Source organism: Eremothecium cymbalariae, chromosome 5 (genome assembly GCF_000235365.1).
Source record: "Eremothecium cymbalariae DBVPG#7215 chromosome 5, complete sequence".
Lineage (NCBI taxonomy): Eukaryota > Fungi > Ascomycota > Saccharomycetes > Saccharomycetales > Saccharomycetaceae > Eremothecium > Eremothecium cymbalariae.
In genome coordinates this window covers 161,837-176,742 of record NC_016453.1, presented here as the reverse complement: position 1 = coordinate 176,742, position 14,906 = coordinate 161,837, and the positions used below count along the sequence as shown (strand labels likewise).

General features: G+C 37.1%; 8 protein-coding genes across 8 annotated transcripts; 3 read left to right on the top strand and 5 right to left on the bottom strand.

Moving 5' to 3' along the window:
- Positions 1-223: 223 nt before the first annotated feature.
- Positions 224-2,824, bottom strand: Ecym_5080 (uncharacterized protein; the record flags this gene model as incomplete). The annotated part of the gene is made up of 1 exon (XM_003646639.1): positions 224-2,824. One exon carries the CDS (start codon positions 2,822-2,824, stop codon positions 224-226), a length of 2,601 nt encoding a protein of 866 aa, XP_003646687.1.
- A 1,206-nt stretch (positions 2,825-4,030) lies between these two features.
- On the top strand, positions 4,031-5,053 carry CMS1 (Cms1p; the record flags this gene model as incomplete). The annotated part of the gene is made up of 1 exon (XM_003646638.1): positions 4,031-5,053. The coding sequence occupies one exon, from the start codon at positions 4,031-4,033 to the stop codon at positions 5,051-5,053; it is 1,023 nt and encodes a 340-aa protein (XP_003646686.1).
- A 95-nt stretch (positions 5,054-5,148) lies between these two features.
- APL1 (Apl1p) lies at positions 5,149-7,221 on the bottom strand (the record flags this gene model as incomplete). Its single annotated transcript, XM_003646637.1, has 1 exon — positions 5,149-7,221. One exon carries the CDS (start codon positions 7,219-7,221, stop codon positions 5,149-5,151), a length of 2,073 nt encoding a protein of 690 aa, XP_003646685.1.
- Positions 7,222-7,563: 342 nt separating this feature from the next.
- Positions 7,564-9,951, bottom strand: SSK1 (mitogen-activated protein kinase kinase kinase SSK1; the record flags this gene model as incomplete). The annotated part of the gene is made up of 1 exon (XM_003646636.1): positions 7,564-9,951. The coding sequence occupies one exon, from the start codon at positions 9,949-9,951 to the stop codon at positions 7,564-7,566; it is 2,388 nt and encodes a 795-aa protein (XP_003646684.1).
- Positions 9,952-10,731: 780 nt separating this feature from the next.
- Positions 10,732-11,676, top strand: NSE1 (Smc5-Smc6 complex subunit NSE1; the record flags this gene model as incomplete). The annotated part of the gene is made up of 1 exon (XM_003646635.1): positions 10,732-11,676. The coding sequence occupies one exon, from the start codon at positions 10,732-10,734 to the stop codon at positions 11,674-11,676; it is 945 nt and encodes a 314-aa protein (XP_003646683.1).
- A 154-nt stretch (positions 11,677-11,830) lies between these two features.
- Positions 11,831-12,319, bottom strand: PAM18 (Pam18p; the record flags this gene model as incomplete). The annotated part of the gene is made up of 1 exon (XM_003646634.1): positions 11,831-12,319. The coding sequence occupies one exon, from the start codon at positions 12,317-12,319 to the stop codon at positions 11,831-11,833; it is 489 nt and encodes a 162-aa protein (XP_003646682.1).
- A 573-nt stretch (positions 12,320-12,892) lies between these two features.
- RLP24 (ATPase-activating ribosome biosynthesis protein) lies at positions 12,893-13,474 on the top strand (the record flags this gene model as incomplete). Its single annotated transcript, XM_003646633.1, has 1 exon — positions 12,893-13,474. One exon carries the CDS (start codon positions 12,893-12,895, stop codon positions 13,472-13,474), a length of 582 nt encoding a protein of 193 aa, XP_003646681.1.
- Positions 13,475-14,307: 833 nt separating this feature from the next.
- Positions 14,308-14,718, bottom strand: Ecym_5073 (uncharacterized protein; the record flags this gene model as incomplete). Its single annotated transcript, XM_003646632.1, has 1 exon — positions 14,308-14,718. One exon carries the CDS (start codon positions 14,716-14,718, stop codon positions 14,308-14,310), a length of 411 nt encoding a protein of 136 aa, XP_003646680.1.
- Between the last annotated feature and the right edge of the window lie 188 nt (positions 14,719-14,906).

Below are 14,906 nucleotides of genomic sequence, written 5' to 3'. Positions count from 1 at the left end.
AATCTTATAGTTGACGCCCTTTGGTAAAAAATTGCAGCTCTATTCCTTTCTACACGAGCTATGTACACAACTCCATCGTCTCTAGATGACGGTGGAATAAAGTGAGAATTCCTGTATCTTCAAACCTCCAATAGTAAACTACGTACTTGGTGATGATCAATTATTTGAAGCTAAAATGAATGATGTAATATATATAGCAGTTTAATAGAGAATACCAGTTAGGTCACCCTTCATGGCCTAAGCTTAGTGGAACATGTCCATTTTCGTCCCAGTGGACTGGCTTGTCAGTCATTTCAAATTCTACAGACGATCCATTTTCACTGAACAACTCTTCATGGAAGAGCCAATTCCGTGTCAGTCGATAACCGTTCACTGTCACTGATTTAATATAGATGTTTCTTGATGAGGCATCTTTCTTCCCACTTGGGTATAGGTTGTGGGCAATGATCTCAACCTCTCCTAAGTTTGGCAAGTTCTTAAACTTTACATATGATACCTTAGGACTTGAAAGTAGGTAAATGTCAGTTCCTGCTATTGGATAGAAACCAATTAAACCAAAGAATAACCATGCTTGCAATGCACCACCATCAGCATTTCCTGGTAGACCCTTCGGACCTGTTTTGAAGTACGTATCAATTAAGTAGGTGACTGTTTCAGCGGTTCTGTCTTGGCGATTGATGAAATTGTATAAGTAAGGTGTTAGCATGCTGGGTTCATTACCGATATCTGCAAGACTGTCGCCATAAAGACCAAACATGTGATCCAACCTCTGTTGGAACACATCATCCGAACCAATAAATGACTTTAATTGTTCCATGTCAAATGGCACATTCCATGTATACTCAACAGGTTTACCCTCGTATGTGTCATCTTCCCAATAACAACCATAACACGATAACGGATCATACTTCTCATTTACGAAATTACCCTCTTGATCTTTGGGCTGAATAAAACCGGTATAACTATACCTTACTGTGAAAGCATGAGGGTTCCATAGATTTTGCCAATTTTTGGATCTCTCCAAATACCTTTTAGCCTCTTCATTCTTCCCTAACCCTTTAGCAACTTGGTAGAGGGCAAAGTCATCGTACGCGTATTCCATTGTTCTCGTCACAGATCTTGAAAATCTCTTACTAACATAACCATACTTTAACCAGTCACTTAATGCACCACGGCCATATTTATTTGTAGAATCAATTGCTCTAGAATCCATGATATATGGTGGTACAACCTCTGCATTTGTTTGCATAGCTTTAAAACCGTCTTCCCAGTCAATTCCGTGGGTGATATTCTTCAAAAATGCATCAGCAAGCACAATATCCGAATTACTACCACCTTGAGTCCTTCCGGACCTACTTGCAGACCTTCCATCTGGCATAAATCCTTCCTGCCGCCAAATTTCAATCAAACTTCTAACCATTTCAGCACTTCTGTCCTGGTTGAAAAAATTAAATAAGGGATGTAAGCATCTAAATGTATCCCAAATTGTGAACCAGTCATCATAATAAGGTTCAGATGTGTCCCAAGGTGCTTCTGACCCTGATTTATCGGTTGGCATCATATGTACGCCGTATAGTGATGTGAGTAACTTTTCTACAACGACTGGATCTTCTTGATCAACAACTAACTCAACTTTATTAAAAACGTCGTCATTCCAACGATCTAATGCATTTTCAATTGACCAGTCCAAATCAAACTTATGTTCTTCTGGGTAATCTATCGCTATGTTTCTTTTTGCATCTTCAATCCCACTATCTTTGTTGAAGCTGACGCCAACATGAGACTTGAGAACCTTTACCGACTCATCAAATTCGAAAAGAACTCCAAAATTCCTATTCTGATCATTCACAAAGTTTATTTTTAATCCATTGACAGACTTTCCTCCTTGGAATGCTCTTATAGATCTAGCAGGCTTATCAAATATACCATAAAAACTGACTGCCCAGGCAGCAGGATCTGACCAGCCACCTGATATGATAACTTTACCAGTATAAGATTTTAAATCTTTACTTACTTGGATATATCCTTTTTCAAAATTCTGTGTCCACCAAGGTTTGCCAAAACTGTGAAGATGATGTGTAACATTAACCATTACGACTGGACGTAATGACTCTTCTGCTGGAAATCTATATTGATATATTCCGGAGCGATCTGCAGAGGAAAATTCGACGATAACGCTATTATTTAACCGGACTTTATAATAACCAATATGACCACTATCGGGGCTACTTCTTTCGAAACCTAGTTGTTTTGTAATATCAACGGCTCCTACATCACGAACCATCATTGGTAATTGTGCCACAACCCCATAAGTTGGTGTACCACCAGTTCCAGATTCATGAAGTAACGAAATTCCGACAACATCTCCATTCGTTAGGTAACCAGCATGAGCGTCAGTATTAATAGTATCAACGACATCAACGCCCATTTTAACCATGGAAAATGGTAACGTTGTGCCAGGAAACATATGGCCACCCGCTTCGGTACCAAAAAATGTATCTACCAAAGCTGCAAACGGGTAATCTTTACGGAATTGTGCCTTTAATTCCTTGTGATGAATCGTATATCTCTCACTAAAAAATCCTTTCTTTGGTTGGACACTATTAAGTTCCCAACTTCCATCTGAACTTTCCGATGGCGCTTGTAATGAGTTATTCTTAAGTAACTCAGATTGAGAAATTACCACGAATTTTTTTTGAGAGTTAATTGATAAAACAGAGCTATCCTTACTTAACTGAGGAACACCGTCATTATTATTCCCTGATGTTGCTCGAACTTTCTCGAGGATTCCAATATAACACAAGATCAAGCCGACGAGCTTCATATTTTGTTTGCCCTTTGTACAACTTACGGTTCAACCTTGATTTGTAGTTCAGATTTGTGACCAGATAAAATCAAACTATCTTATATTCTAGTTAATATATATATCTATATCCCTTTTGTGATGTCGCTCTTTGGACGTATCCGTCGAGTATATGCTTCGCAGCGCTTTCTATTATGTACCGTGCCTTTTTAAAACTTCCCTGACGTTTCTCGAGACAGAATGTTATAATATAATAACAAAATAATACCAAAAACAGACACAAGTTGACCTGAATACATTTAAAGTTTGATTTTCTTTAATATGATTCTTTCTAACTTCGTAAAAAACCCTTGAAAACGTGCTATGCCTTATTTGCTTTTTATAAATAAAAAAATTAGATCTTCTTGTAATTAGCACTAGCTATTAACTGAGGTAGCTGCATGCGGATAACTAACTTCTTAGTGGCCGTCATCTCTATCGTCATTCCATTTAATTTGGAGTATTCTGCTTCAACATTGATTTACTCTGTTTTCTTTGTAAAGATGACAAAGATCATTATATAATACAGCGCCATTTTCATGCAATTCTAAGAACGAGTTTTTCCTCGTTATGTGACCAAGCAGGCAGAATGTACACAGTAAAACATATAGAGCATTCACAGCTTCATATTCTTTTGTTTTATCACCGGAGATATATAGATTTCATGTGCTGCCAGATATTTGTTGCTGTGAGATTCAATTTGTAAGTGACAGAAGTCGCGTCATGGTCGACAGAGATTATTACACAAAAATCCTACTACACAAGCTATGTAAAATATCGGCAATTAGCTGTAGTTAAAATAGAAACCACTGACTAAAGTGTGACTCGCAACTTTTGTACATCTAGAATATCATCTACAGAATTCCAGCTGAGCGAAAACCCTTGATTGAAGCATTAAACAGTTGTATGTGTGAATCCTATTTGGGAAGTTGTTATCCCATTTCAAAGCTTTTTACTCCAAAAAATATATCTTACTTTACGTTAAAAATCAGATATAAAGGGCTCAATTAAGCGATAATATAAGTTTTGAAAAGTAATAACGGTCATTGCCTAATCATAGTGATATCATTCTCTTCCAGAATATATGGTTTCGTTTGGAAGTGCATTCCTCATTAATGCTTGTGAATTAGATATACCGCTGCAATTACCACGTGATTCAAAGCCGGGTAATGGTAAAGCACCTTCAAAATGAAAGTTCAACTTTCTTTTCTGCATTCTTTTGCAAGATCCATCTCATCTCCATCTTATACTCTATCTCAACAATATATACCTGTTAATATAGTGATTAGCTCAAAGAAGATGTCTTATGGTGATGAATTGGACGAGGGTTTAGAGTATGAGTTAGAACCCATCTTTGATTATAGCGATGCTACCGGTCAGACCAGTAGTAAGGAACAACTTAATATAGAGGGTAATGAAGAAAATGCAATCAAGAAAGCTTCCTTCACTAGCAGAAGTGACAAAAGACCTATTTCTGACGACCAGGATCATGATATGAATAGTGGTCAAAAGCCTCTTAGTAAGAGACAGAAAAAGCTTTCAGCTTCAAAACTTCATCAAAAGAAGAAGGAAAGAATGGAATTTGAAATTGAACAGAAGAAGCAAATTCCTGGCAAAAGTCCACAGGCAATAGTGGATTACATTGCGAGTGTTATTAGAGAGAAGAACCCGGACCTTAGTGCCCTGGAATTGGAAGAAATTTACCTTAAGAAGTCAGATTTTGTGTCGACTGAAAGCTATGATAAGGGACGTAATTTAGCAACGTTCCAAGAATTCGCCAACAGTTACAGTAAAGCGCCAATGGCAATTGTGTTTGCTGTATCGAATATTCGTGTAGCCGATCTTTTTAGGAGTCTTGGTGGCTCTGCTAGTGCTTTAAAGCTGTTTTCCAAGAGCAAATTAAAAGAAGATTTGGAAAAGGTGGATAGATTATTGGGCAAGGGAACTTTAACATCAACCGATAATAGAAGAAATAAAAAAATAAAAAAAATGGAATCACCATCCACTGCCATTAAATATTATATATCTACTCCTGCTAGGATGGCAAAACTTTTCGAACAAACTGATCTGTTTTTTCAAGGAAAGCATAAATTGGACATTATATTAGATGCATCATATCTGGATCCAAAAACCAACTCTTTATTTACTTCTGAAGATGGTACTCTGCTGTGTAAGGTACTAAACACTCTTCTAAAAAAAAAAGTTCTGTGAAGATACTCCTTTTTTAAACTATTGACTTTATAAATGTAAAGTATATAATAGAAAATAGACTAGAAAAAGGCACATTTATTGTTGTGCTTTAGAACTTAAAACGGTTTTTTCATCGATAACTTTCTACCAAGTTTTGTTCCTGACAACAGTAGAGTCGAAGCTCTTTTTCTAAGCTGGTTAACTTTTTCTGCAGGTTTGTCATAATCATCCATTGTTTTAACTAGATTATCGTTACTTTGACGATAAAATGATTGTTTATGATCGAAGAGTTTCGAGTTTAGATCAGAATTCCCACTAAAAATTCTAAGTTCATTTTTATTTTGGTTTAAAGCAGGACTCTTTGGCAAAGATTTTGGTTTGCTCATACGAAATACTTGCGATACTGGTTTCAAATAAACAGAAGCAATTGTACCGATATTTAGTTCGAGCTCTTCGATAATATAGGGATCCAATTTGTTGTTAAGAACAATTAGAGGCAATCTACCATCTATAATCTCAATTATAGTCTCATCATTTAAACCTGCTTTAGATTGCTGGCGGGCAAACGTTAACAACCTCCAATAAATAAATGCACGATCCCTTAAATCGGGATTATCAAGCTCCTCTGTAGCGCATTTTAAAACGTGAATACACAATTTTTCAGACTCTTCCGATGGGTGTCTGACAAAGTACACTACTATGCAATTTAAAATTGTATATTGCACTTCCAAATGTTGTTCCTTGTAAGTATAAACAAATTCGCCAAATAAGTCAAGGAAATTCGTTAACATATCAGAATATTCTGATATAATCCATACTAATGCAGATTTTGGTTCAGGCTCTTTTATAGAGTCAATATACTCAGTTAAAGTTGGAACAATATATGCAAAATCGTCAGGATACTTCCTCATGATGTTCTTAATTACTGAGACAATTTCCTGAACAATGTATTCAACACCAAAACCTAAAAGTTCAATCAGTACATTAACGCATTCTTTGACGGATGATTCTAACTTTACCGCTAGATTTCCAATAGCTCTAATGGCCTTTCTTGACATCTGAATATCTATATCCGTCCCATACTCCTTAAGTTCATTCAGAATCTGAGGCAAATTCTCTGCATCCGCTAATAAATATAATATTTCCAATTTAGTGTCTTTGATGTAAATCATGTCGTTGTATTCTATGAAAAAATAGGAAACTTCCAGATCTAAGAAACTTCTATCCCTGCTTAGCAATATCAGAATCACATTTCTCAGCACTAAAAACTTCAATTCAGGAGGCTTCGACAATAGTGCAATAACAGAATTTGATATTTTGCTAACGAGCTCTTGCTCGATCGACTCAACGTAATTACTGGCATAAGTGATGAGTTTAAGGCAATTCAAAACAACGGAACTATTAGCATGTTGTAATTGTGGTACAACAATCTCAATCAATTTATGAGCTTCTTCATGAGATTCTGGCACATAACTGATACACAAATGATCCAATAAAATTGACTTATCCCACTCATTTAACTTCGATAGCATTAAAAGCATCTTTTCACAAACCTCATACGAAATTACTAATTGACCCATGGATTCATTCTGATCATGGATTTTATAAAGGGAATCTAAAATTGACGTTAAAACAGTGGGATCCTGTTGCGCATACTGTAGTTCTGAATAAAGTAGTTCCACAATCTCCATTGTTTTACAATGGTCAAATAAATCTAACTTTGGTAACGCACTAATAGCGGTTTTCTTCAGAAGGATATATGGAGAATTCTTAGATATTAAATCATAGATATATTTGAACGCCTCATTCACCGTTTCATGTAGAGGTATAGAACATATAGTTCTGCATGCCATTATTTTCAACTGCTCATCTGTCGTCTGATTGAGGTCTCGAAGCAAAATTGGCAATGCCTCAGACACCTTTTCAGGCTTAGCTGAACCTAAAGTAATCAAATAATCATGACATATACGTTTAACCTCCAAATCATCATCCACTTTCATACATTCAATTACCTCCGGAAACAACTTCACCATCTCACTGTAGTTACCCATTGTTAAGTTGACCATGATTTTCCTTAACGCATGTCTTTTCCTGTTAGCAACATTTCTGAGCTTCTTGGAGTTATCTGACCGGAACTCTGCCTGTAGTTCATTAGCCGTATACTCAGTAAATATCCATTGATCTGACATCCTGTTAAATACCTCTTTGTATATTTATTATAGCATTATCCGTCTTGATCTTCAACTTCATTCTTGATAAAACGATCTATTGCTCTTTTATAGGGGTGCATTACCCGGAATGTGCCTAAAAGGCTACGACAGCTTTTATCGAAATAATGAGTTTTGATAAAATACATAATATTACAATATGGACTAAGCTACTTAAATTATCGATATACTAATATCAATATTAATATGATTGTACTAATAGTTTAAATCCATGGATTTAAAATTAACTAAAACACCAATGTCATTATGGGAAGGGAGTGCGAGTAATAACGAGTCTACAATTGAAACGTTTTGCTCTGATGCCTACATTACATTATTATCTTTAGGTTCAGCCGTCAATATATGGGAATCGGAAAGGTTAATCACCTTATTTATGGAATTGGAGCTTGAAGGTATTAAGGTGGTCTGACTATTTCCCACAGGAGTTCCAGGAGTTCCCGTAGCGGTTCCAGATCGCGGAGATGTGGTCGAGTTTGCGTTATTGGATTTGTTTGAACCTGTTACAGAACTGTGCGACACCCTCGAAGATATTTGGGGTTTTAGTAGCACATTGTCCGTCATACGTCTTTCACCCTTCGTCCAACCATCAAAATCAATCAATGCCTGCATGCAACCCCATTCAGTTATTTTGCTGCTTAACCAATCCAAATTTACTGGTTTCGTCAAATAATCGTTGCACCCTGCCACTAATGCCTCTCTCCTATCAGCATGCGAAGAAAATGCAGTCAAGGCAACAATGATCACTGGAGATCTAAATTTTGATCTATCTAGATCAAGACTGGTATCACGACCTGGTTTTAAATCGGACTTATGGAACTTATTTATACCATTCAGTTTCTCCATATCTCTAATTTGCTTAGTTGCTTCTAATCCTGATAACAAGGGTAATTGCAAATCCATTAGAATTAGATGTATACCTCCCTGTCTCCATTTTTCAACTGCTTCAGCACCATTTTTGGCTATCTCATAACTTATCCTGTGCCTTTTTAGGAAAGATACCAAGATTGCTTGGTTGATGATATTGTCTTCAACAATTAACACGTTGATTTTAGGAAACACTTTATCGCGAGTCCGTTTGATTGGTGATGGCCTATAATTTGGACTTCCGTCGGTATCCGCATGAAGGTAACCCATCTGGTCACAAGGTTTTATGTGTGATTCCTGCTCAACAAAAGATACTGGTGATGATGGATGCATTGGCATCGACATATGCGGCTTAATTGATTCAGCATCTGGTTCTATTCGTGGTACTGTTAAAGGCATATGTTTTCTATTTGTTTCTAATTCAGGTATCGATATAGGTCCTATGGGCTTGTATTCCACATGTCTTGCTGGGCTTGACTTCGGTGATCGGTAGATATGTTTCTTCAACCCTTTGTCATTTACTTGTAATGTTAGTTCACCCTGGAAATTTTTTGGAAGCAGGAGGATGGCTTGCCTTAAACCTGTGTAGTTATCATCAAAAGAATGAGACAAACTTTGTAATTGTTCAATATCTGTAATTAACTTAAAACCCTTTTGTTGTGGAGAAATTGGCATTATTTGTCTTGAACGAAAATCGTTATTAAGGTCTGGAAAAGACGTATTCTTCTCCATATCCTCTAAAGATATATTTATGTCGCTCTGATGTTGATCATCTCCCTGCGTTATATGACTGGATGTGCCCACCGTAGCTCCTCCTTGGATGAAGCTATCATTCTGTCCTATCAAAGGGGTAACAGGTGGCCTTGAAGAAACCGGAGAATAAGCATCATCAAAAATCACCACTAATGCATCCTCACTCCTCTGGATTCCTCCAAAATACGTCTCCAATATTGAAGATACCAATTCTTCGGATTCAAAGAAGACTTTATGTGGGGATCGTAGTTGCTTGTTTTTTCTTGGAGTACTGGAAGAGATATTACTATGGTGCTGCTTTAGTGAGCCATTTATTATTTGTTGGTTGAATGAGACACTATTGTTGACCAGTTTGTGGAAGTTACGATTATGCTGAGGCGAGAAGTCTGAAGAGTACTGTGGAGACAATTTATGCGGAAAGTGTTGGCCAATTAAACATGACTCCAAGGGATTGTAGGAATTTACATTTTTCACGATATGGGATAAGTTTAGCGGTGATAGAGAACCCTCTCTGCTTGAAGGCATACATTTCGATCTAGGAGAGTAAGAGCTACTTTTCAGTCTCAGCGCGTCTGGCTCGTATATCGGGAAACTGTCGATAGAGGATGGAATAAATCCCATATTCTCGTTGGAACCCACTAAAGGGGTTATTCTAGTTGCTTTAGGTGCAACAAGCTCTCCTGATAAAGACACCGGTGGGCTCTCTTTAGTTAAACAGGCGTTACTCATAGAAACAGCACTGTAGCCACATCCGCAATAAAACCCAATAGAAACACATGCATTATTCTGCTCGCGTGCCCATCGGGAACCTCCAAACTTCCGCAAGAATTTCTGCTTAATGTCATCGATCGTGTCATCCTCACTGAAGTTTATTGCAACAGGTTGACTAACGTAAAACTGAGAATACCCTTCACTCTGTTTCTCCTCCACAATCGGAACGTCTGAAAAATCATCTAGCTTCAACCAAACTTTTCGAAAACCCCCCAAGCTCTCACTATACCCATTTGATGTTCTTAGTGAACTGTCTGGCGTTATTGGAGACTGTATTCGCATTATTGAATATTTATCGCCCATTAAAAATGAAACGCAGTTCCAAAAGGTCAATCTCCAAGATATAATTAACGGATACACGTTTGTTTGAAATTATCTATAATACAATAAACCAACTGATCTTCGCTAACTTTTTAAATATCGAATTATATCACTTGCTGTGCTTAGTCTTTAATCTTGGATATGTATAAAGGTGGTTGCTCATACTCTTTACTTCCTGTATATTCTACTCCATCTGCAGCTTTTTACCTTGCCATTTTTTCCGTAATATTCAACTGCCAACAATCGCCATATCAACCAATTAAACCGACGAAGAAGACACACAAACTTTTATTGATTACAATGAAAGGTTTCAATAGCTGACACTTTATGTAGGTATATACATCATCTATTAAGCTGCATTTGGTTTCTGTTGAAGTATTTCATTCTTTCTGTAATATTTAAGCTTCTGTTAATTCATTTATGCTGATGGGCACGAAAAAGATTACAATTGGCTATTAAGATTTGTAAACATAACCTAAAGTTCTTTACGATTCACTAAGATAGGATATACACGTTATGAATAGGTAAACCAGCGGAAAAAGTGCAGTTCCTAGATTTTTTTAACGCAGAATTATATTCACAGGATTGTGTCAAAAGTTCCTGGTTGTGGCCTCTTTTACCGTATTGGTCATTCCGGACACCTCACGCAGATACAGGCGACATTCGATGAAACGAAGTAAATAAATAGCGTATTTGAGCATTCGTGTGTGGAAAAATGGGATTGAGATAGAGCAATAGCAAGGGTGGTGGGACATAAGTGAGATGATCGAGGAAGCAGCTAAAAAAGAGTTATCTACTGATGTCAAGAGGAAGTTGTTGTTACAGTATATCCTGCGATCTCGAGGAATTTTGCATGAAAACGTCCTGTTGACATGTTTACTACAATTGGAACAAGTGGATGTGACGGAAGAAGGGTTCGATGAAGACATTTGGCTGGAACGACTATCGCATTATATTTCAGAGATTAATCTAAAACTGAGTAAGATACACTATAAAGTGATAAAGATAAGTCATGGCATGGGGAAAAATTATGTTACACAGAAGGTAATGTCTAATTTTGACAACGAATGGAACTTAAGACCAAGTAGTCGATTCTATGTATATGTAAATCTCAATTCGACGAAAGAAACGGAGTTAGCAACCACTCTGAGACCATCAGAAATTGAGTTTGTTAAGTGGACAATTGAAAAGCTAGCTACCTTGAAAGGTATCTCACAATCTTCGAGCAGTGAAAACTGTCCGGTAGAGCTTGAAATTGATCGTATTTTGAAGGATTGGTATGAGCGTACCGAACATGAGACCGTTCGCCTGCCCTATCGAACTACGTACACTTTTGGTTCCATGCATTTGATGGCTTATACAGAGTTTTCCTCATCGGAAGTAGAGAAGCTGCTGTCAAAACTCTGTGAGCTGAAGTGGCTTTATAGAACAGACAAGGGCTCCTATGGACTTGATTTGAAACTACTGCTGGAAATGGAAGAATACCTGCTAGAGACACATTCAATGACTACTTGCGAGTCGTGCCAGCGAATAGTTAATCAAGGTGTGCTCTGTACTGGATGCGTTGCGAATCAAACCGTTGACGATGATGAAACCGAGCTAACTGCATGGCATGTGGATTGCTTCGAATACCATCTTAAGCACATCTCTCAAAATTGTAATAAATGTGAATCGGACATTTTAAAAGCTGGAGCATATCTCGTGTAATAATCCTCTCTGTGGGACTATTCTAATATCGATACTCTTAATCTTCGCATCATTCTGATCTATTGTAATTAGTCTATATCTATTTACAGAAAACCTTGCATGTGGGCCGCGTATACTATGCACCATACAATTTCATCTAAATTAGGCAAACTATCTATTTCCTAATCCCTCTCTTTTCTAGAAAATCCTTGGCTTCATTGATCTTTGTAGCCAAGTAAGGAGAACCACCTTTGTCAGGGTGGTTAGCCAACATGATCCTTCTGTGAACGTCCTTCACTTTCTTCCTGGTCAACGTGCTCTCCTTCAAATTTAGGATCGCAAGGGCTTCTTTAACATTCATTTTAGAATCAAACCCACCTTTCGCAAAAGTGGACACCCCTTTACCACCATTCATTCGAATCCTCACGGACCTATACAAGCCTGCTGCAGCATACAGAGTGACAAACCCACCAATACCAGATATAATAGGATGTCTGTCCATGTATTCTAAAGTTTTATCAAAGTAAAGGTCCATCCCCGTCTTCTGTTGACTGTTATATTGGTCGGTGGTTGGTGCATCGATACTAACCATCTGTGGCTGTCTTAGAGAGTTATCCTGCCCTGGGATGGGTAGTTGAGGAACTTCGATTGTGTTAGGGGCCATTTCTGTTTTTAAGTATTCCCACTATTCCCCGAATTAATATGAACTGATCCAGCAATATATTGGCTCAAATGCTTTCTTAGGGTTCAAGTTGTTTCTGTTAGATCAGGCTTCAAGTTAGTGGTAGGTGTTTATATAGTCAAAATCGAAAATTTTCTTGAATTTCGTACTGTAAATCGAGCTAGCCGAACAGAACGACTCTACAAAAAACATAGTTCATCTATAAGTTTGAGAGCAGCAAATCTACATAATCAATCTGATTGATTGATCTCAAATAGTCCTTTATATCTCTTTCATTGGGGAATAGGATCTGTATTTGAGGTCTGATTTACGAACTTCAGCTCTTATTCGTGTGCAGTGATAGTCATCTCAAGGATTCAAAATTAAAAAGAAACGACAATATCAAAATTTTCAGAAAGTTTTCCAACCTTGTTAATCCTCCTCATCTCATCTCTATCTATATCTATTTATCTACATTGACGTTTCAGTGTTCTAGCTGGAGAATACTAGAGCTCAAGTTAAGGGTAAGCTATTAGAGACTTGATTATTTACCACTTATTGTGAATATAAAGGATCATGAGAATTCATTCGTGTCATTTCTGTTCTTCGCCAGTTTATCCTGGCCATGGTATTATGTTTGTGCGTAATGATGCCAAGGAGTTCCGTTTCTGTCGCTCAAAATGTCATAAATCATTCAAGCAACGTAGAAATCCTAGAAAGTTGAAGTGGACTAAAGCGTTTAGAAAGGCAGCAGGTAAGGAATTAGCTGTGGATTCAACATTGACGTTTGCCCAAAGAAGGAACGTTCCTGTCAGATATAATAGAGAATTAGTGAATACCACTTTGACTGCTATGAAAAGAATTGAGGAAATCAGGCAAAAACGTGAGAGAGCGTTCTACAAGAACAGAATGAGAGGTAATAAGGAGAAGGACTTCTTGAGAGACAAGGCCCTAGTTGAGTCTAATCCAGAACTATTGAAGCTGAGAGAGGTGGAACTTGCCAAGAAGGCTGAACGTAAGGAGCAGGAAGATGAAGTTGAGATGGACAGCGATGAACAAATGTCTGTAGAATCGGAGGAAGAATCAGAACAAGAAGAAGAACAGAAGGTGAAGGTTTTGCTGAAAAACAGAAAGAAGGCCTCCAAGATTAGTTTCTGAATTATTGGGCACTTAAGAGATAATTAGCATTGTGTATAATAGACTGAAAAATGCACACACGTTTTATATTAGTGATGTTTTTTACTTAATATGGACCAAAAAATGTGATATTTTTCTAACTTACGACTTCTGATTTAATATTTCGCGACAGGAATCGCCAGCCTACTATCAGGCCGTCGAGTTTGCTGACAAAGGTTGATATTATTCCAATATGGTTCCCTTTCATAACTGTCTGAGACCCCATGTAATCACACTTTCGGTTATGAACTAGCAAGCAGTTTATTATAGCGTTATGAAACCTGTCATCTCATCTATCTATTGAATATAAATGCAATGTATTAATTCTTTATATATTGAATAAGACCTGGGTATAATAATATACGTTTGTATATGAATGGCATTTGCAAGTTGTAACATTAAGGAATCTTTGTATGTTGCAGCCAAAGATTGGATTCACTTAATTGAGTAGTCACTTCTACTCCCTTAATGATTTTATTAAAGTTGCAATTTGATCATATCTCTATCTACAAACAAGGATCTTCAAATAGAATTGTTTGTCGAACCTTCCTATATATTTCCATTGTTGCATATATGACAAATTTCAATTTTGGAGCCAAGTAATTCCTGCTTTGTACTTCAAGAAATGATCTTCTTCAGCTTCAAAAGAAATTGAACAGAACACGAGCATGCTCAATTATCTCATCTTATACATATTCTTTGTTATGTTTGTTTCCCATAATATAATTTTCCCGATGAACCATGCTATGAGTTTGATGACAGCTTATGAAATTTTTAAGCAAAAACAGGGACATAAATAAAAGGTACCCACTTCCTCAGATGCCGGTAAACCGCGCAAAATCTTTACCAACTTCAGTTGACATAAAATCACGTAGTCTGTTCAGATCTTTTAAAGTAATGCGCTTGAGGTGTATTATTTCTGTTTGTCCAGATTGTATTCCACAGTGTATATCAAGGATCTCACCCTTCTGAGGCGGTGACCTGTCTATGAATTCCTCTTGATAACATTTCTCATCCAATGCGAACTCATGCAATCTATCATTTTCTTGTTGTAGATCAAAATCTGGTATAGTTCTGAATGCTATTACTGGTGACATGCAGCCAGACACAGGTGCGGTGGTGCCTTGGTATTGAGCAAACATACGGACTAGAGTTAGTTCGTTCGAATCCGTAAGATCGGCTATAAAAGTATTCAAATCTGATAATTGGACAATAATTCTACTCATTTTCGAAGCATCTAGGAATTATTTCAACATAATTGTTATTTATGAAACCCACAGGAGTTTAACTTGCTAATTTACACATAATTGTTTATTAACACTCGATTGTTTCGCTTACAGGCTTAATAATTGTAAAAATTAAAAGAAGGGCGTCATATGCAAAAAAGACGTCAAAGTAATACGCTAAATAGCCT